Source organism: Haliotis rubra, unplaced genomic scaffold (genome assembly GCF_003918875.1).
Source record: "Haliotis rubra isolate DU_JTF1 unplaced genomic scaffold, ASM391887v1 Scf410, whole genome shotgun sequence".
Lineage (NCBI taxonomy): Eukaryota > Metazoa > Mollusca > Gastropoda > Lepetellida > Haliotidae > Haliotis > Haliotis rubra.
In genome coordinates this window covers 691,197-714,405 of record NW_025767092.1, presented here as the reverse complement: position 1 = coordinate 714,405, position 23,209 = coordinate 691,197, and the positions used below count along the sequence as shown (strand labels likewise).

Sequence of the window (23,209 nt, the reverse complement as noted above, 5' to 3'; positions counted from 1 at the left end):
CGTGTACACAAGGAAACTAATGCCAATTAATTGAGAGTTGTCGATTGAAGGGCGACAGCTGTTACTCCAATGTTGCAGAAACACTTCGCTAATAGCCTTGCACAGGTGGCCTTCCTCCGACAAGGGCCCATCGATCATCCGATGTGTTATACATGCCTCTGTATTGATTATCTTAGCCAATTGATCATCTTACATATACACTATTAACCGGCTTTGAGAAGTTATATTTTGTTAGGTTTCAGGATGTCTTTGAAGTTACAGAATTAGTTTTTGGGTGTTAATTATACAAAAACATGCCCCCTGTAGTATTGATTGACCAGATCACAGACTACAGGGACTGGAGGCGTTGATTGATATATATATATGACAATGCTTATAGGAATAATCATATGACCACGGGGATATATGAATGAAATTTTATGATTATGATTACGATTCTGCATGTTATTGACTATACAGTCAATGACAGTGATGGCACAAAACATATTGCGACGTAAACGTACCAATAAATCATTTTCGATATTCATTATTTAGGAAACCGTTTTCCCTTTTTATTATTGTGTAGTTATTTCTTGGATGTACTGAAACCTGATTGTACAACGTTTGCTTGTGCATAAATTTCGACAAAGTAATGCCAAATATCAGCGTAGCATATGTTTGGCGATCCCCTGGGTTCCATTTGTGCGGAAGCTGTCCCTCGTGTCCGGCAGTCCTCTTTCATTCCTGTTTCCACTCCTCCTGGAAAACCCACGCAGCGAGGCCGATTCCTGATAGGTGTCGTAAGTAGATCAATGAACCCGCTGGGTTTGGCTCTGTATTGACCAAACTAAATCTTTCCGTGTTGTCTTATTCAGCTTAATCTGGAGAGAACAAATTTGTAAGATCAAATCCGTACGTGAAGGATTTATCAATTCTGAACCACTGGTGATCCGATAATGAGGCGGGACCAGTGCCTGGCTGGCAGCGGAAGACCGGACGTGACGTAGCAGCATGTGTGTATAAAGCATGCTCCGTTTGCAATTACTGTTTGTGTGTTTAGAAGTTGTCACTGGTGGATATCTCTTCGTGAAATAGTATCGTCTCGTTCCCAACATTGATTGGTGATCCTACAGCGGGCGTTTCCAGAAAGCAGCGCCATGTGAACAGTTCGTTGTTGCCTTGATTTCTGTCTCACGTGTAAGCTCGTTATCATTTATAGCTATGGGACTTCACCACTCAAAGAAAAGCAGGAACAAACGGGCCTCTTCTGCAGATGGGAAGGGAAAAGGGAAAGGGAAGAAGTATCTTCCCACAAATGGACACACGTGTAATGGACATATTGTGGCACCTGCCAGAGATCCCCTCGAGCATGCACCAAAAATCACAGAACCACAGAAGGCTATGGTGCTGGAATCGTGGCAGATTATTCAAGAGGATATCAGTAAAGTTGGGGTCGTAATGTTTATGAAGTAAGTAAAAGCATACATACATTCATAACATGTGTAACAATATTTGAAATATTGCCGATGTGATTTGCAATCTCACTCACTCATAACAGTTTTCTCTGTATTGGGTACTGTTTGATGATGTGCCATAAACTAGTATTGAATGCTCACTACTAATATGCTTAAACGTAACACACATGTGTGTTACCTGCCAGGCGAATAAAATGAGAATGTAAGCTCTAAATTGTTTTATACCAGTGTGATATATTCAAAATACACGATTGCTTTATGCTTAACGTACTAGTTATTGTTTAAGAAAACTGCGTGACCAATTAAATAGTCCGGTTCGACTTAACAAAATCTTTGCATCTGTAAATCCAGGGAAACGGATGAAAAGCCTTGATGATCAAATGCCGTTTTAATATGCATTTTGATGTTGTGGTACTGCAGTTGAGCTATTTGCATTTGCCATGCTCAGAATAATCTGATATGCTGTAGCTAATGTGTTTTTGTGGACTTGAAATCCCACATGTAAATCATGTTTTCAGATAGGTTCATTTCCCCTAAAACATGAAACCACTTCAATCGATTGCGGCTATTTGTCATGGTTGTTTAAAAAGCCAAAAGAAATCGTCACTGACGTAAATGAAGACACATTGTTATTCCTACCGAAGACCTCCACTTACACGCGATTAGATTTAACAAGGTCTAAGACATGATATACAGCCTAAATCAGATGTACATTTACAACGTTGGCGGTGTTGAATCATGAAACGGAACCCTACTTTCCACAAGGCAAGTCGTGATGCACCACGAGCAAATAATAGCAGGTGATGCACCACGAGCAAATAATAGCAGGTGGTCAATGTCCGGTTATATTGTCAAGTCGGAAGGCAATATATGTTCCTGTCATTCACATAGTCTGAGCATAGTGATTTACGGATAACAAATGTAAATAACTATACAACAGAAATATGTTTATTAAACGGCATTTATTTCCGATTGTGATGTATATATTGTTCAGACTGTCATCGCCTCTCGTTATATTCCTTCTGATGTGGATTGAACTATTGTATGTCATAATTCCGAAATTGCACTTGTAAAAAGCTGGATCATTTGACGGAAATTCTAGAACCTATTTCCGTTAAATAGTCCCATCATACCATGAAGCCATATTTGGTAGAAACAATACTGAAGCGACGGTAAATTGTATTTCACTCACTCACTTTGTACTCGTTGGTTTTACACACAAACAGATCCTTGATAGCTCCAGTGACTCTCTGAAAAAATAACACTTGTTAAGGTTTATTTCAGTTTGACTACATATCATTGTAAACCACTGTATTCGTCATTCATGAATTCTGTAGCATATCCCAACAATATCATGACTACGGACACACTTATCTCAAATATTTGCATGATTTCATACCAAAATATATGGAACTAAACACTATTCTTAAGGTACTAATCACAATTGTAAGGTTACAGTCAAGGAACCAGAGACGCCGAAGCGGCGTGACTAGGAAACAGTAAACTATTCAGATGGACAAAACATGTTCAACAAATCTTGTTCCAACGGTTCATTTGCTACCAGTTCACCTCAGTGATTCAAGCACATGTCATTACTTCAACTAGGTGTTTTATGCAGTACCTCAAATGTTCTGTATTGACGTGGAAAATCATGTTTTATCTTGTGAGGTTTTACCTGAATGTAAAGGTCACATAGTCACTGTGCACCCATACAAGCATTATGACATGCACTGGTGAAATAGAAAAAAGGTTCTATCGCGGGTCACGATGTTCATTTCCAATGCTAGAATTGTGGAACAGAAGTAGAACTGAAAATAAGTCCCTGTGTAGAAATGTGCTGTAGATGTAATTATTAAACGGAATAATTAGTCGAAAGTTTTGCAAAACAGATTCTACTTGGTGTCAGGTTCAAGATGTGGGGAAAATAATATGAGTGAATCACTGAAAATCAGTGATACTACCAAATGATGATACAAGTTCTTGAAGCTAACTCAAGATGTCATCATGCCACAAAACAGTCCTTATGCCCACCTGAATCTCAATAGTTTTCAATGAAGCGGTTTCGCGCAACTTTGCACTTGCATCTTGTAGCATCCGTATTAGGTTGCTAGAATTTTCCTCAACCTGCAAATTAGATTGGGAAGGACAGATTGAGGAGTTCAGGAGGACACAAAATGTTTGTGTAACGATACATTCGAATGTAAGGGAGTGAGTCAGCTTTGACAAACGTCACCACGACGGTGTGTCTGGACTGGACAAACCAAATCCTGCGACCATGAGCCACCTTCAGTGAGATGAGGTGAAACGGTGCTGGACGTTGCGTTCAAGAACCCACGTACATGTATGTGCTAGGCTGGCCTGTGTCAAGCGGTTGTATAGTACCAGACAACTGACATACCTACATGGGTAGCCAAATCAGAGACAATACAGTTAACTAAACTGTCTCCTCCAGCCGATCGCATGAGCGGGTAACAATCTTTCAACGACCTTTGTTATGAGGAGGTCTAGAATCGAACCAAGAAGTTTTCGTTGCCAGTCAAGTAGCTCTATCCACCAGACCAATGCGGTCTGAACACCATCGGGGTTTGCTGCAATCAGACCAAGAACCTGGACCGGTTTCAGCTGACTATCATGATACACCGATGAACTCTTTCTACTGAATCCTCAGTTAACACAGCCTTGTATACATATAGACAATGTATATATAGATGGTCCACTGGAAGAATAATCAGCATGTTATACATTCTATTCCAGCATTTCCACAGATTAAATTCCATTAACACTCACACTCTCACAAATCCTGTTGGATGAGTGTCTGATAACAGGTGGTAAATGAGATGCCCGTCGGGCATAAGAATTCCAGGGCATGGAGGTCTTGATGACAGCTTGTATATCTCTTGGTTCGCCGAGTAATTTTATCTCTGTACCACCGAGACAGCTGCCAGACATGTGTTACATGGCGTTTCGCTTAATGTAAACTATCATTGAGTTATCGACGTTTCAACTGACACCGACAGTTTCAACTTTTCAAGATGAGTTGACTCTTCAAGTACTAATTGGAAAGTATCTATACATCTTTTCTATTTTGGTAACACGAATACCAGGTATTCCGTTAACTAAAATAAGTTACATGGTTATGAAAGCAGTGAGTTAATGTTTTTGTACGACGCACCAGCATACTGTTATGCATAGAATATTCAACATAGTGTTATGTCGCCAAATGAGTTTAGCTATCAGACAATGCAAGCATAACAAGCGTATTAATTTAATGCTCGGGGAGTATTTACAAATTTGCAAAGGCACCAAGCATCTCTAGCAAACCACAAAACATATACTGATATTCGAACCCAAGAGAAGCAGATCGTGTCACTGAACCCAACTTGCAACAGTTATTTACAATTTCTGAGCACCAGTGTTGTCATTCATGTTTGTGGAATATACGGACCGAAATAAGACAAATATTATAACTTTTTAGGCTATTCTTCATTTAGCCATTACGAACGTTTGATTTTGCAGTTCAAGTGTTTAATGAATACACAAGTGCTTTAATGAATACACCTGCATTTATATTTATAGTTGAGAATGTGGGTTCAAGCTCTTGATAAACAAAGATGATGGCAGAGGACAGGCCGGTGTCAATTAGTTAGACATATACTCAAACACACATGTACCGTGTTGTACTTCGAATGAACACGGTTACATTGATTTCCAATTACCTTCCATCCGGTGACAATGCTAGCTTCCATTATTGCTCAACAGGAACATGACGCATGTCACAGGAGACCTTTGTCAGATGCTAATCATGGGGAATGACTAAATCACGTTTAAAAAGCATTGTTAACCTGAAAATCCCAACCTACAGAGTTAATCACCTTCTTGTAAAATGTGGAGTCATTTATATAGATAGCTTCAGATATATATTCAACATGAATTTAAGGTTTAGAGAAACAGCAGAAATTTAAGAATTCCTAGTATATCTTATATATTTTCGTATATCGTGTGTATCTGCCAGATTTAATCTACAGGTAATTAACCTCTCTCAATATTGAAAACATGCTGAGTTTACGTCATAATTGGACACTCTGTTTTCATCGAGATTTATCGTCTTTCAGTTGCTATCCTTTGTGCGGGAAGGGTAAGGTCACGCTATGATAGTATTTTGAGTGAGTGAGTGAGTGAGTATGGTTTAACGCCGCTTTTAGCAATATACCAGCAATATCACGGCGGGGAAACCAGAAATAGGCTTCACTCATTGTACCCATGTGGGGAATCGAACCCAGGTCTTCGGCGTAACGAGCCAACGCTTTAACTACTAGGCTACCCCACCGCCCCGATTGTATTTTGAAGGTACATCACTCTTTGAAAAGAGTTTTCAGCGAATAATCATATAGCCATAATATATAATGGGAATTCAACCAAGACCATGAAGAATGATTTATTCTGATTAAGTATCTGGTTCCAACTGATTCAAAGCAAGTCAATATCGTACAATCGATGCATATAAAATTGCCTTTTACAACTGCATGCGTTCGACATTGGAACATACAATATTATCAAGTGGTTTTGTCACCAACTGTTACACTACATACGCGCTTGGCCATATCAGATTATCAAACGTGATGGAATCTGTTTCAGAATCTTGCACAATCAGGTAAAGGATACACTAACACCTGTGTCACAAAAATGACCATTCTCTCACGTCACACAGTGCCTACTCGTTTTTATCAATAAGAAAAGAAATATGTGAACACACATACCTCAAGGTAGTTGCGTTGGCAACGGTTGTGGCACCAGGCTCATGAAAGTTTCCACTAGTTCATCCTCCGGTCAGTTTGAAGAATAACTGCAAATCGGGTTTGTCCTCTCATTTCATGTAACTTATATACTATGTAAGGTCAGCACACATGTCGAAAACCTCGCTAGAGCGATCATCAACCGTCATTTTGACTATACATTTCTTTCATTAATGCTACGGTGTTGAAGACTAACAAAGGACCTTAACTGAGTGCTATTATTCGAGAACAAACCTGGACCTTTAGCATGAATGGAGAACGCATGGAGCACCATGTTCCCAAATGCCTTTAAATTGAATAAAAGGTTGAAAGGAATGTACATTAAGGTACAGCTGTGAATTACATATTCATGATCTGTTCCAAATAGCACATGCTCTGAAAACCTTTCAAATATTCTTTGATTTGTCATGTTTTGGAAAATGGAAAGAGCAAATTCGGCAATCTAATACAAGACAAGGAAAATAGCCAAATTCTGTCCGCTTGGGGAATGGAAACCAGATCATCGACGTGACAAATCAAACCAAAACACTTTGTCAACTGGACGAATCGCTGCATCCCTTTTATCAGGTAATACAGACACCAGTTTTAATGAAGTGTTGAAGTTCAATGATATATTGGACGTGCTTAACAGAACACAGATGAAAATACTTCCATGGCGATACAATGTATAACGGATGTTTAGCATGTACTCAGAAAAGCAGAAGCTATTATCTCGGTCAATTTACACCGTGTTTTTGACAGGTTCTATCTCTGCTAAACGAGTGACGCATATGTACAAAATGTCAGAGATGCTATCCAGTATGCGGTAGCAAAGACTTCCATTGCAAAGAATCCATATTTCATTTTTTGTGCAAATTAATTATCAGAAAAAATGATTTGTTTAAATGTCAGCACGGGCGCGGAGTAATTCAAACAGCGGTTACTACTTGAACGGTGACAGTCAAAGCATCGTTACATGGCTTTACGAATTCGCGTCTCTGGATCATCATTTTGAAAAGCCCTTTACCAATAATAGTGAGATTTATTTAATTAAAAGAGTGAAACGTTTTTTTGCAAATTTAATTATCAACACTCGTAAAATGTTTCCGATAAACTCCAGCACTCTGTGGTACAGAGCATAGATGAAGTGGCAGATATGTATTGGCGTTCATCATCATGTGAAGCTCCACTGCATTGGCAATAAAAAGAGAATTGGGAATACATTGGCACTTGAACTAGCGAATTAAACTATTTGAGTATACAGAATACACTGTTGAACTCTATTAAGTATTATGTAAAAATGCAAATATTGAAGTTGTGTCTTGGAAGTGTTAAGGTGGAATTAGAAGAGGCTTGTGTCATTGTGTCATTGTACCTACCCGCAATAGGATAGTACCTCAATACGCAATGTGCTTCTGAGGTGGGTGGGTTAGTGACTTGTTTAATGCCACTTTGAGCAATATTCCAGTTGTATCACATCGTTTGTGCTCCATGTTGAAGGAGTGAGTGAGTGAGTGAGTGAGTTAAGATTTTAAGTCACATCGGCGATATTTCAGCCATATCGTGACTAAAGCAAGTTATAAATATATCAACAATTTAAGGGTAATTATAGAATTCTGCCAACGAAGGACAGTAAAACAACTAGATTATCACAAATATAGATATAAAACTAGTAACTAAATCTAAAACATTTGAACTATACAAGACGATACAATATAAAAACAGGCTATTGATCGCCAACAACTGAAGGTAGATCACCATACTAGGAACCATGGGGACTTAAATTACTTTTGCTACCTGCATGGACCCTAGATGGACAATGTTGAAGGACAGACCAGGAGGATGCAAACCCATTTCGTTGACCAAGGATCGCGGTTATGTTGCTGACAAACCTTGCGGCACAAGAAGGATGAATCTGGGATTCAGACACAAAATCATCATTCACTGCTCCCATAAAATCTTCTTTGACGACTTGGCCTTCTGTGCCATCCTGGTAGAAACTCATTGAAACTTAAACTTGACAGGTGATTGTCAGACTCTTGTACTCTTCCGAAGACACTGTTACACAAAATGTATTCGTGGTTTCATCCTTGTAAGCTTAGGTCAAATTTATACATCTAGACTGGCTTACCATTTTAAACACCGTCATTGCATGTAATCCACCCTACTTGCAATAGTCATTTCCTTTTGTCGCTCGAATGTGCACCTATTGTTTATACAAGACGGTTCACAGTTTTCCCCCGTGAACAGAAATTTAAGTATGTCGTTTATCGAACGCCTTCTGGACAGATATTCCGGTCACTGACTTGAAGCGCCGCTTAGACGGTAGCCGCACATGCATTATTGGTTATTTTATCTGCTTCACTGATCAAAAGAGGATCGAATGCAAGTGGACAGATGTTGAGTTGATGTCAATCGTTAGGTTTCGTTTCCATGGAAACTGATCATAGTGTTTAATTTTATACTGTACTGTGTCTGATTTGTTTTACTTCCGTAAAGTATACTAATACAGGCTATATCATTTCGTCGTGTATGCAATAAGGTGTGTGTTTTACTGTCCCAAAGAATACTTGCAGCTTTGTGCTACATAACTGTTGTGTTTGTTAGGTTTTGTGAAGTATGCATTCTTGTTTGTTCCCATGGAAACTGATCATAGTGATTAAATTTGGTACTGTACTGTGTCTGATTTGTTTTACTTCCGTAAAGTATACTAATACAGGCTATATCATTTCGTCATGTATGCAATAAGGTGTGTGTTTTACTGTCCCAAAGAATACTTGCAGCTTTGTGCTACATAACTGTTGTGTTTGTTAGGTTTTGCGAAGTATGCATTCTTGTTTGTTTCATTTACGTCGTTTTCTCTCTGGTGCTTGAGTTACCAGTTGGTATATTTCGTAAAATACACCACATCTGAAATGCATGTTGCTTTAATACAGTTTCCGCTGTCAGTCTAAAAGATTTCAAGGAACAAATGCCACATTAATGATAACTATAGTTTAAAAGTGTGCATAAATGATGGAGAATGGTGACTCTACTCGTGTTACTGAATGATTTCTCAGATTAGTCGTTGAAAGAAACCTTAATATAATCATCTTGACATTGGTATGAAGGTATTTATATAGGCTCCACATTTTTAAGCAAAGAAAGATTCTATGATCGTCATGAGAATATCGTGAATTGTAAGGAATATTTACTAAAAAGATATCAGGATGGAGTAGCTTTAATAAACCGTTGGTATTGAAACTAATTATGATTTATAGGGCTTGGAAAACAAGTCCCCATCAGGATAAAAGCGTGATTTAAAAAACGAGATTTTTAAGTTTAAATCAAAACTTTTAGAAAACATTGTCTTTTCCTAACATTTGATTTCAATACAAAAACGAACATGAGTGCCCGACAGTGTGTGGTTATACATCCGCTAAGTTAATCGCCCAGTGATCTTACAAAGAAGAATCTATAGGATGGCATTTAGTCTTTCACACATGGTTTCCTATTTCAATAGCTGCCGCGCTGACACACGCTCGCATGTCTGAAAGAAAATCTCTACCACGCTACAATCCCATCTGCAAATATTTGTCTTTATCGTGAATGCCGTCGTGTTGGGGTAAACGTATTTGATCAGTAAAACATTAGTGAAACCACAGGAACAAAAACAAACTGGTTTTATTAAACTGAAATGTCAAGAGGAAACGGTGCTTCAGCTATAAAGACAACCGAAGTATTTGTCGATATGTACTGCTAACATTAGGGTAGGGAGATCGTTCAGCGGCCGTATCTGTGATTCTAGCAATGCCTTGCCTGCTTGGTCACGTATCGGATCATATCATTGAATATCTGTTAACAAACGACATTTTCCAACTGGGTTTAGTATCCCCAAATGTCTTGAAGAAATAAGTAATTTCTATTGATCCTCCACGAATTTTGGTTGATGTTGACCAATGCCATGGTGTGTATATGCGATGACATTAATGTCTATTAAGTCCCTGTTCTTCCATAACCACTGATACACGTGCAGACAGAGATGCCATTTACGTGCTTAGTACTATACTCATGCCAATAATGGTTGTCACCCCCTTCAATGTTTTTAATTGGAGAGGGGTGGGTGTGAGGTGGGTTGGGGTGGGGAGGGGGGTGACAACTATTATTTGCATGAGTATATTAAGGACATCACAGATTATTTCTGCATATTTGCAATTTCAATTTCAAGAAAAATAATAACTGCTTGCCCTAAGAGAATAAAGGTTTTCCAGCTTGTTGGCACGCAGTTGGCAACCATCTACATGACAGTTTAGTTTTGCTCATCAGGATATTTTCGTATTGAAATTGAAAACAAATGGAGATGGAACGGTAGCTCGCTAATGTCAACACATAAGCTACATGCACATGTTTCCTGTTCACCCAAGGTAAGCAAACATTCAAAGGTTCTGATAAATAGTCGTCCGACAATATCTCAGTTGTCCGTTTACGACATTTATTGTTTATTAAGAACGAAAATCAGGGAGAGATTTCACCATCACCATCACAGCGACAAATTTGAAACTAATGTCGACGAGTCCCGTGAAGAATCCAGAATTGATCTTAAGCAACCCATGCTTGCCTCGAGAACCTTACGGGATGGGTTGTCCTGGTAGCTGGTTTCGATATACATACGATCGTATTAGGTCGATCGATGCTCATGCTGTCAGTCACTGGGTTGTATTGTCCAGACTCGTGTATTTACATTTCGCTGCGACATAGTTGGAACATTTGGTGACGTGACCTTAAACTACAAACTAAGAACTGAAATGACAAAGACACATCTTTTTATATATAAGGTTTATCATTGTTTTGTACATTCCAGACGTACTTTTGATTTCTTATGGAAATGCCTGAAATGTCAAAGTATGATCTCACATCAATGAAGACGAAAACGTGTACTCGGAAAAGTGATTATTAAAGCTGAAGGGGCAGATGTCGTAAACAGATCGATGACATCGTACACTGTGAGCAAGCAACGAAGATGTGTGGCAATAATTACGCGATTACATCAGTAATCTCAATGATGCATACCGACAGTAATCTGCTTTCGATTGCTAAAGATGACACATTGCTATATATTGGAGAATCTGCGTAGTTTGCAAGATTTTAATTTGGTTAGTTAAATACACGGTATAGTTAATGTCTAAGTTGTTGGTAACCTTCATAGAAGTTTACTACTGTACCGTATACAGATATATAAGAGCTGTGTATTTTCAGAAATTGTTTTTCACTCAAAGGATGCACTGGTGATAGTTGGATGCACTTGAAAATCAAATTTGCCAAAGAGTATGAAAACATTCACTGGCTAATAGAATTGCAAACCGGTGATACTCGTATAACATACATTACCATCGACAACCATTCCTTAGACCATCCACCATCGACAACTTTTTCTTGCCCTTTTCAGTCACCATTACATGATTTGAGTGTTTACATCTTTAGGCCATGCAGTATATATGCCATACAATATATATGGATACATAAAATTTTATATACATACGCAAGTACATACACACGTTCATATTTTGTTTTATTTATTATTTACCCCACTGTGCATTTATTTACAAAAAGTTCGAAAGTTTCAGAGATCCCCGGACTAGTGTTTCCAGAACTCACACACACAAAACCCCGAGAAAACATGCATGCTCCTTTGATTCCCACGTTATAGGAACTTTGTTATCATTAATCAAAGTTAAATGACATGTTTTATTGGATATCGTCAACAGTATCTTCAATTTATGACTAATGTAATGAGATCTATCGATCTCTCCTCATAACAGGTTGTTTTTCGTTACATGAATCGATTTTCAAAGAATATTTTTGATAAACTGACGGGACGTTTTGAAGAAAGATATGTTTGACTGACATACGTTCGCCAAAAAAATGGCTGCTCATAAAATCGATACGCATCTTTGAATACTTGTTTTTCTTTAATTTGTTGTCTAAATTAGAATCTGTCAATTTTTTCTCAAAACGAGCATATCAACTACGATTTATATCCATGGAATCAATACCTGCTGCTCTAACGGTACATGACATGTAACCCTTAACCTTAACGGTATCTCAAGCGATGACCATTTACTCTTTTCACAGCTTATCGATTCAACGGTTGTGTGGCTTAAACCAGTCATGGTCTGGTCATCTCAATGCTCACTCTAGATATACTATCTATTTAAATGGGTCTACTTGCGAAAAACGACCCTGAAGATAAAACAGGGTATTCTATTTGTACAAATCACGTTTATCTAACCAAGAATTATCACAAAATTGACACAAGTATCACATCACAAAACGGCTTACACGTGGCTTATTTGACAGGGAAAATGTTTTTGCTGTAAAATTGTATTACAAGATCCTCATCGGAGTTCATTGTACTTGCGGTATTAACATGTATATTTTGCATGACTGAAATATTGATTTTACATTAATTTTGTATTTGATCATCACTATCATCATCAACAACATCGCTTAATTCATTAAAAAGGTTTGTCATCTAAGCGAAAATAATTAATGGACGTCGCCTGTCATAAAGTCCCGATCGAATGAGGCGCTGCATTTCTCTTTACAGAGTTGCGTCCCTTGTGGACGACAGAAACCGGTGATGGTGGTTTCCTTCTCCGTTCTCCTGGATTATGTGTTGGTCAGTACCGAATCTGCCAAATCAAGCTCGGCTGTCTGCCGATAGTTATTGCCAATTCTGCTGCCTATTGGAGATCCATACATGTCACAAGTGTTGCTTATCAACAGAAATTTGGCTGTTGTTGGACGAGTTACGGGTTGTACCTATACTGAAGGTATCTCGTGGATAAGACACAGTAATTTTAACAGCTATTGCTCCGAAGTGAACACATGTCATTTTCCGAGTTGGGGACCTTTTCACTGTTGCTGGACTATTATCACTATTCTCGATTATAGCTAAAATGGATAGAATTATCATTACAACGCCCGCATAATATCAGAAATGAGCTGGCCACTGTAACTTGATAATGCCCCCAAATTGCTTAACGATGGGACATTATCATGCCCGTTGTTAGGAGCTCAGCTCTTGATGTTCAATCACCTACGGCTCGTTTGAACTTTGGTTCAATATTGACGATATTTCGGACTCACAATCGTCACATATACTTGTGCCATTATGCCCTTTCTTGCCGGTGCCAACCTTAACAACTGTACCATAAATTACAACATGCGGCAATGAAGACATCGACTGGGACTTTAACGTTGTTGGTAGCATGGGCAAAGGTTAAGGTCGAATGTCGTCACTCTCAATAGTGACGTCATCTGTTTTGTTCTATGACGTTTCCATATTTGTGAAAAGTGTGTCAGTGACCTCCGTCGTTTGTTGTTCAAAATCGACACCGATGTTTGTTTTATTTTATCAAAAATTCTATCTATCCTCTGTCCTCCTTGCCCTCCTTCGCCGGGCGGTTTATGAAAGACCTTGAGCTTCTGCAAATGATAATGCCCCGAAATATAGCGTTACCCTTATACCATCCAGTGTGTGGTCATTCCATAAAGATATACAGCCTGGACTGATTCGCGGTTACAGCTTTGTTACCTAAGTGTTCTTTACCATCCTTTTCCAGTCAATGGGTTGTTATCTCAATGAACAGCTAGTTTAAGCGCCTGTTTTAGATACGGTTAAACGCGAAGCTATTTTAACGAAATAATTAATGGAACTCACCAGGCATACACGTATGAGGCGTCGCAATTCCGTGTCCCTTGGTTTCGCCTCTTCCGGTCAAATCCAGGGCGGCTCTCTACTGATAGTGATATTCCTTGCTGTTAGCTTTCCGTTCTAATGTCGCAAACTGTTACGAGCGCTGTTTACTCTTTAGACGATCTACGGTTGATATATATATAACCGTATATAGTGATGCTTTACACAATACAATTATTGCACGGCTGGTTTTAACGGTCTGTTTTATGAATACTGTTAAAAGCTGGTAGTGCTGCTTCACTGTATTAGCCAAATTGAATGGTTAGGTGGGTGTTAGAGTGGGGTTTGATACATAGAGAATACTACACGAGGTCTCATTACATACGAATTATACGAAACGAGTGTCCTTCCTATGGTTTCTGACAGAGCACATGCATTGACAAAATAGCGTATTTTTGTTATTGTTATGGTTTCAAATCGAAACCGGTTGCATAAAGAGGATGCGGAAGAAGTTTGTTCTGTAGTCACTTTTGCATGACGTCACACTGTATTGACGTCACTACGCCATTCTCGTCTATCCCCTTGGTAACCGACGTCACGATGCTTGTCAGCTGTCATCGCCTCGTACAGCCACCTACAGTAAACTACTCCGTAGCACCCCTTTTCTTGGTTTGCAGTTGCTTCACTTGGCTAATATCAGTGGTGGAAACATTGCGTTCATGTTTTTCGACAGATATAATGTCTCAGTTCGACTCACAGTGAAACAGCGATACGGCAACGTTCGCAATGTTTACATTCCTAAACTGCATATAAGTTGTAGAATGAATGAATTCACGTGTTTGTTATGAATGAATAAGTAGTTCCGTCACAACGTGACCTAACTGAGATGTCATCGGTTATCCAATTAAATCGTTATAATCTCAGGTCAAGTCGTTACGACACAGGTCAACGCGATACGGCACTCGTGTGACGTACGAGATTAGTATGCACCCATACGTTAACCACGTGGGTAATAAAGAGCTTTATTTTAGCAAGAGGGTGTAAGATATTAACCATTCAGGTATTGCGGTAGAATGGGATTAGGAATATAGCACATGGCGAGGTATGGTTGCCTGTTCTTATCTGGACTTAAGCAGACCACACGTACACATTAAACACCACGTCCACAGTCCTTGTTTTATGTAACTAGACAGGCTAACAACACGTATCTTCTTTTGGTACGATGCGACCATGGGATCGAAAGACGTTTCTGTGGGCAAATGCTGTAACCACTCGACTACGGAGAGGGTTAAGCTTCTTAACAGAGTTCTTTTAAAAATTCGGCTAAATTTTCCTGCAGCGGCCTAGGGTCCATGCAGGTAGCAAGTCCCCTTGGTCCCTAGTATGGTGATCTACCATCAGTTGTTGGCAATCTATAGCCCGAGTAATATATTGTATTGTCTTCTTGGATTAAAATGTTTTAGTTTTACATGCTACTTTACATTAAGAGCTGTGACACTCTAGTATTTTTACTGTCCTTCGATGATGGGCTTTTACTTTCTAGATTATTGACATCAATGAAATTCTTCTCGTCACGATATGGCTGAAATATTGCCGATGTGACGCTAAATGTTAACTCACTCACTCACTCACTCACTCACTCACTCACTCACTCACTCACTCACTCACTCACTCACTCACTCACTCACTCACTCACTCACTCACTCACTCACTCACTCACTCACTCACTCACCTCACTCACTCACTCACTCACTCACTCACTCACTCACTCACTCACTCACTCACTCACTCACTTCTTAATAGAAATGACACATTCATATATGCGCCCTGCACAGGTTTTCACAGCACAAGTATCTCATCCAGGAACAGTAGTCGCAACAACTCAGGCTGATGAACCACGACGAACCTACGATAATTATACATGCTGTTAAAACTGTTAAACACGGCGTGAGATAGATGTCTTAATGAATATGGGAAAGGTTATGTCCTTTCTGACTCACTAAACAACTTGCAGAAGAACAGACGACGTCCACATTCCCGTAACCGTTTACATATAACATCACCGTTGGGAGTTGTACAGCAGTATGACTACACGCAGGATCAAACGTCTGCATACATGAATAGTGACCCCTGACAAACACCACGCTCAATGACAGAGATATTTATGATTCTGACTATCCCAAATAAGTCTGTCATTTATTCATCTATTCGCAAATTTCAAAAATAAATATTTCGTCCAGTTTGTGACTTGGATGTCTACTGTATTGATATGAAATACGAACATGCCCGCAAAGCAATGCCAGCAAGATGACATGTCACACTTATCACCTCAGCAAACCTTCCTCATAGCATTAGGCAGGCTTGCACAAGTCTCCAAGGTTAAAAATTATAGTTTAAATGATTATTTCTAAAACATAATAAATAACAGACTGGGGTATTGTCAGCTTATCTAGACTTGCCTCTTCGATGGATTACTATACATCCATGGGCTCAGCATTCAGTACAGCCTTGGAGCAAGGCTAAGTATTCGGTATCTATATCTGTTATTCTAACTCTACAGCCGTACGGGACACATTTTTCATCTTACTTTGAGGCTTAGAAAATAAATAGCAGCATCCTTTTAAATAACCGCAACAACAATTATATGTTTCATATTCCCTTCATGTTGTGAAATGGACTCTTTTATTCATGCTTCACAACTGACATTGTATGAAAGAGCCGAATTCATCGTGTGTCAGATGCGTTTGTTGACCTCACCAGTATGCTTGGTGTCTAAGTCAAAGGTCTTTCCAGCATCATCACTTTAAAAGAAAGATTAAAACATACTAAAAAGTTTTGTCTATCTAGAACTGTCTTCATGCAACCATTAAAATGAGACACTTTATCTGTACGCATGAAGAGGCCGTCCAAAACAAGTAGCTATAGCATCGCGAACACATCTCAAGCTCATAGGAATTACGCTCATACTGATTATAATGTTGTTAATTTACTGTCCCATCCGGTTGAGTTCAATTTGGAGACTCTCACAAGGGATCTCTATTATCATTCCACTAGTCTAATGGATCTTTTTATAAATGTCAATGCTCATTTTATACTTGGCTTCTTAAGTGAAATTGAACTGATAGATAAATTTTGAAATCGATATGTGTTTTAAGTTGGATAAATATTATGATCAACTGAGAACATATATGGCGGTGTCACTAAGAGGGTTAAAGTAGTGTAAAAATATTGTCCTTCTTCCAGTGAAATATAAGTCTATTGTTGATCAAAGTGCATAAAATTGTCTAGTGTTTTAAAATTTTGATTGGCTTGAGTATTTTAAATATTGGCTAGCGTAATTTACAACCACTGATAGCCAAAGGGATGGCATACATCCTGCTAGGAAATCATGTAGGAAACGAAAGCACTGTAAGTCCCTTTGATCCCCAGTAAGGTGGTCAACCTTTGGTTGTTGTTGGTTTCTAGCCTAGTTTTAATTGGTACGAATGCATCTATTGGATTTACTCTCTTCTTATTTTAATTATGGTCAGGTTGGTTTTATTTTCAAAACTGTGATATATACACCTATTTTACTGTCCTTTGTCGACAGCTATCTTAAAGTGATTACCTTGTTTTCATCGCTATATGGCTATAATATTGCCGGCGCGATATAAAATTTTAACTAACTCACTCAATTTGGAGAATACCACGTTACCGAAGGTGCCAGACATTGCAGTCTCTGCTACTATAAATAGCAGTGTGTAATGCTCCTATATACGAATGGTTATTTTAAACATACGCCTATGACAGCGCATGGGGAGTGAGTGAGTTTAGTTTTACGCCGATCTCAGCAATATTCCAGCTATATGGCGGCGGCCTGTAAATAATCGAGTCTGGACCAGACAATCCAGTGATCAACAGCATGAGCATCGATCTGCACAATTGGGAAACGATGACATGCGTCAACCAAGCCAGCGACCCTGACCACACAGTCCTGTTAGTCGCCTCTTACGACAAGCATGGGTTACTGAAGGTTCATTCTAACCCGGACCTTCACGGGTCTAAGAGCGCATGAATAGCTCAGTCTGACGACATAATATATGATAGACAAGCTAGTGTATGAATGCGGTTACTAAAATTTTTTAGACCAAATGAGGAAAATATCCTTTTAGTTTTCCTATTGTATCAGACGCATTGCGGATATATCCAAACGTTTGTGTATGATGTGAATTCATGAATCTAGCTCGAATCGCCCGTATTTCTGTTTCGTTGTTTTCCGAGTGAGTGAGTGTAGTCGTACGCCATTTCAGCAATATTCAAGCAAAAGAAGGGGACACCGGCTATGGTATTCACACATTTTACCTCTGTGGGGAATCATACCCGGGTTTTCGATGCGACGAGCGGACACTTTAACCACGTGGCTACCCCACCGCCCCAGTATTATCAGATTCAAACTTATGCCTTACGAGTTTTGGTACAAACTAATAATCAAGCTATTCGAATCTGGCATCACAGGTTCCTGGCACGTAAGGGAAGCAGGTCTGCAAGGATATTTTCTGTTTAGCAATTAGCAGTTTCTGGCGCATTAAACACATATCTTTCTAAAATGGCTTCAAAATGAATCCACATCAATGGGATTATGTGTCAGTCGCCCATCATCATGTCAACGGAAGAGGAAGTTGGTTTCTAAGCATGATCGGTCGAGGTGGAATGAGGAGCCAGTAGCCTGCGAAAACTGTTTAAGTTGTCTTGATTCTACCGTTACACGTCACAGCTGGCATCGTACACCAATGAAAATGCTTAAAAACCTGGAGAAAAACAACTTCAAAGATTTTATTTGAGATCTGTATAATGTTCAATTGAGTTGAGATGATTTATTCAGGTATTCTCCTGATCAAAGTCAAACGATTCATCAAGCAGATATAGATTCGTGAATCGCGTGTCGAAACAGTCGATCTCGGTTAATGTGCAGAACACGCCCCCAGAATGCTGACGACTGTCTGCAATGATTGAGACACATAATTTGAATAGCAACCGTTAGATTATGTATTGTAGAGAACTAGTTAACTGAATCGTAAGGTATTGTAAGGGGATAAGTAGCTGTTACAGAATGCATTGTAGAGGACTGGTGGTATTAAGGACTGAAAAACTGTTCAAAACCAAGAGCTTTTAGACAATGTTGCTGGGTTCAATTAAATGTGCATATTTCATACAGTTTGATTAATACAAAACTGAAACTTATAGCATAGTCACATGCTCTTGGGACATGATAGCAATACATATTGTACTGTCACAAGACACGTGCGTCCTCGAGGGGGCGTTCTGATCAATACCTAGTGTGACTACAGTGTGCGTATATCACTGCTCTAGACATCCATGGCACAGGCTGGATGAATCCACTCATCTTTTCCTCCAACGCATTAGTCAGCTGTGTGTCTGTGTGGCGTATATGAGGCCGTTGACGGAGACGTCTATCGAGTTCTTTCCAACAGATGCTCCATTGGGTTCAGATGCGAGAACTGGAAGATCAAGGCAAGACGTTGACGTTTGAATTATGTAGGAAGCTGTTTGTGGTGTGGTGTTGCCGTGCTGAAACACCTCTTCCTGTCTGTTGATAGTCGAAAGAAGGTGACGTTGAAGAATGTGGTCGATGTACCGATTTGTTGTCTAATTCAACAGTATCGCCACTAAGTCAGATCTCAGTCTGTGTGAGATGGCTCCAAACACCATCACACCTCCGCCACCGAATCTGTCGACCTGTTGAAAACGTCTGTTTCGACGTCGGTAGACACGCGAGAACGGAATCGCGATTCGTTACTAAACAAGACCCGCTGCCAGTTTCTCAGAGACATCGCATACGTTGTCACCAGTGTAAACGTCTCAGTATATGCAAGGGCACATAGCGATATTCTTAGACTCATTACCCCCTCTCGCAGACGATTCCTGACTGTTTGGTCCGAGGTCCTCCGCAAATCATTCTCGGTGACAGAGATGAAAGACATAGATGTAGCGATCTTCTGTTTCATCTCTTTAGATTAGGACTCCTCAGCTTCAAGACGTCCCGTGGTGATGTTTTGATTGTCACCAATCAGTCTCGCCACTTTCCTATAATAAGTCGACAGGCGTGTGGCAAAATGTAGACTGATATTTGATGTTTATAGTCATTGTCCCTGCATGTGACTGTCACAACGTGCACATACAATCGGCTTTTAACTTCCTTACCATGACATTTTTATGCAGTCTCATATGATTGTTGGTCAGGGCTACAGAAGTTAGCACCCGTGAAGATCCGGGTTAGAATGAACCTTCAGTAACCCAAGCTTGTAAGAGGCGACTAACGGGATCGGCTGGTCAGGCTCGCTGGCTTCGTTGACACATGTCATCGGTTCCCAAGTGTGCAGATCGTTGATCACTGGATTGTCTGGTCCAGACTCGATTATTTGCAGACCGCCGCCACATAGCTGGAATATTGCTGAGAGCGGCGAAAAACTAAACTCACTCACTACAAAAGTTAGAGTTGTTGCGTTTACGCAATTTACTGGCTATTTTCCGAATGCAAATATGACAGTTTAATTTGTTGTTTGTAAATAATCGAGTCTTACCGGGCCATCTAGTGATTGGCATCATTAGCATGGATCTACGTAGGTTGAATACGATTACAGGCATCAACCAAGTCAGCAAACCTGAACAGTTGATCCTGTTCGTCCTGTTGCTGAAAGTAATTCTGTCCCAGATCGTCACGAGGGAGATTTTGTTGAATAGAGCAACATGTACAATTAATATATTTACCGGTTTATAGGCATTTAAGAGGTTCTCCGAGTAATGAGGCGCTATACTACATGACCTGGCGCCCTTTCTCTCCAACTACTGTCTAGACTTTGTAATCACTGAACCTTATACATTGTCTCCATTCGGTTATAACATAACGAAGTAGCCTGGAGAGGATAGTTGGTTACTTGTGACCGAATCCCCAAGGGGTTGCAAATAACGTTATACTCATATGAATAATGAACTTCTGATATAGAGAACTGATTTAGGGATCGTTATCCCCCGAGGAGCCTGTGTCATAACTGCATTTTCACAATGGTTCCTTATGGTAGGAAGAGTGATGTTCCTGCAGACGTTTGCTTGTTTCATTCGTATACTGATAACGTAGTCATCGATTTAGACTAACATCTTTGTAGATATTAAACTTGCCAAAGAATCAAAGGCTTGATTGAATTTGTTTTGAGTCCCTTTGAAATGGGGTGTGTTGGAGAGAATTCCAACTTTGTCATATGAATATCAATATTTTCTATATTTAGGATTTGCTGGTCATACATCGTGAGATAAAAGACAAATATCCAATAACCTGATTCAAACTTTCAAAGAAGCGATTTTACTGAGGCGATATGACCTTTACCTTTTGACTAAGGTTCGTCAACAGGCAACCACGTCAATAAACACTGTATGTCGAAGGTCTGATGAAATCTGTATAAAATAGGTTTTGATAATATTAAAAGCGCTTAAATGTACCACACTATTCTGCTCCTCTGCAAGAGGGAGGGATATGTCCCTGGAAGTGCATTTACATAGTCAATAACCGACATTTGCTACACAGCCTCTTCATCACTATCACACTCCGGTACTTCATGACGCCCCTGTGAACGGTGAGGAATAATAATACGTCCACTATTTGAATAAGTACAATTGTTTATTGCACCCAACCGAACCCCATCGTCATATGTATAGAATTTGGAATGACTATAAGAAAATATATCAGTACGAGACTTTAGTTAATACTTCTGGGTGAGACTATAACCTGGCGTATTTGGTTTTCTGATGGAACCTCAGTAACCAATAATAAGATATGACACGATGAAATGCTCCTCGCAAACCATAACATGAGGTACTAACTTAACAGTGTGTTTGGTGCTTTGGGTTTACGTGCATCCTCAAGGGGTGTTGTGCTTCTAATACCATGTTACCCCTGGTCAGAATCCTGGTATACATCCACTGGAATGTTCATATTCAACTACTGTCTTTCTCTTCTTATCACATTAAGCCGATACATCCACTGGAATGTTCATATTCAGCAACTGTCTTTCTCTTCTTATCACATTAAGCCGACAAGCTGTGGCGTAATTGAAATATCTTGGAAAGAGCAATTAAATCCTGTTTTATCACTCAGTAAAGCAGCTATAGAACAAAAAATCTGTTGCTTGAATCAGTTTATAACTATATCATTCAGTAGTCGTTTGATTCGGAGATGTGATTTTTAAAATTATTCGCTTACATTTTGGTTGGACCTTTTCTTCTGACAGGTATACGATTATGAATACCGCATAAGGAATGACGTTTACAGTTTTAGCCATTGTTTTAGTCATCTTAAATATCTTGTAGTTTTAAATATATCTTTCGATATTTCATTTTGATGAATCATTAATAACATTATTATTTCATATGTTCTTCATCAATTGCGTAGTTGGCAACAGTTCACAGAGACACAAGAGAAGCATAAACTCTAATACTGATGATGAATAGGAAGTATATGTCATCCCAAATAACCAATTTACCCGCCTAATGGGATCCACTGACAATCAACACTATGTGGGCCCATCACAATGTATTCTGGCATTGATGTAGCGCCGTTGTGGTCACATGGGTCAAGCTACAGTCTGATGCATTATAACCTGACACAGTTCGTCCTTTACTTCTTTTGCTGAATATTAATATAAAACTCACAATCTTTGTTCTCTCCTATCAATCTTGATGATGGATGCAAATGGCAGTGAATGGACGTTTACTGTCAGATATCAGCCAGCGAATGACGTTAATGTTGAATTGATCATTCCATCTATGTATATTTATTTTCATGTTATCCCGTTCTAGGCAGTTCTTCATTTCACAAAATCAACTTACTTATATCAGCTTTCGTGAACGTGGTACATTGGAAATTTGTGCACCCAGCTGTTTGATGTAAAACCACCTCATTAACTCCCAAAGTCCCAAAGGGCGATCGAAAATGTATTGAATTCACCTATGCTTCGTGCCTATATTATTCCACGGAGCTATGATTATGTCAAGACGATCGAGTTACATCGTCTAAAACGATGCACCGAATTTTGTATATTCTAGACATTTCACGGTGGGCGAGCTGGCTAAGGCGCCAGGCTAGTGATCCAGCGAGGTTGAGGTGTCGGGATCGAGCCCACCTGTGACCGGGTGTAAAAACCTTGTGTGCAGACTCTTTCAGTGTTGTCACAACCCCTAGTGTACAGTACACAACCCTGTGCACTTAAAAGAACCCACGAATCCGTTGGTATTTGACTGACTGACTGAGTTTA

At 39.4% G+C, this 23,209-nt stretch overlaps 1 protein-coding gene across 1 annotated transcript in view; it reads left to right on the top strand.

The window, feature by feature from the left end:
* Nucleotides 1–876: 876 nt before the first annotated feature.
* LOC124288064 (non-symbiotic hemoglobin 1-like) overlaps nucleotides 877–23,209 on the top strand; it is a 30,086-nt gene continuing 7,753 nt past the window's right edge. The window contains exon 1 of the mRNA XM_046724633.1: nucleotides 877–1,448. Coding sequence (XP_046580589.1) covers nucleotides 1,201–1,448 — 248 coding nt within the window. The 5' untranslated portion in view covers nucleotides 877–1,200. The remainder of the gene's footprint in view (nucleotides 1,449–23,209) is intronic.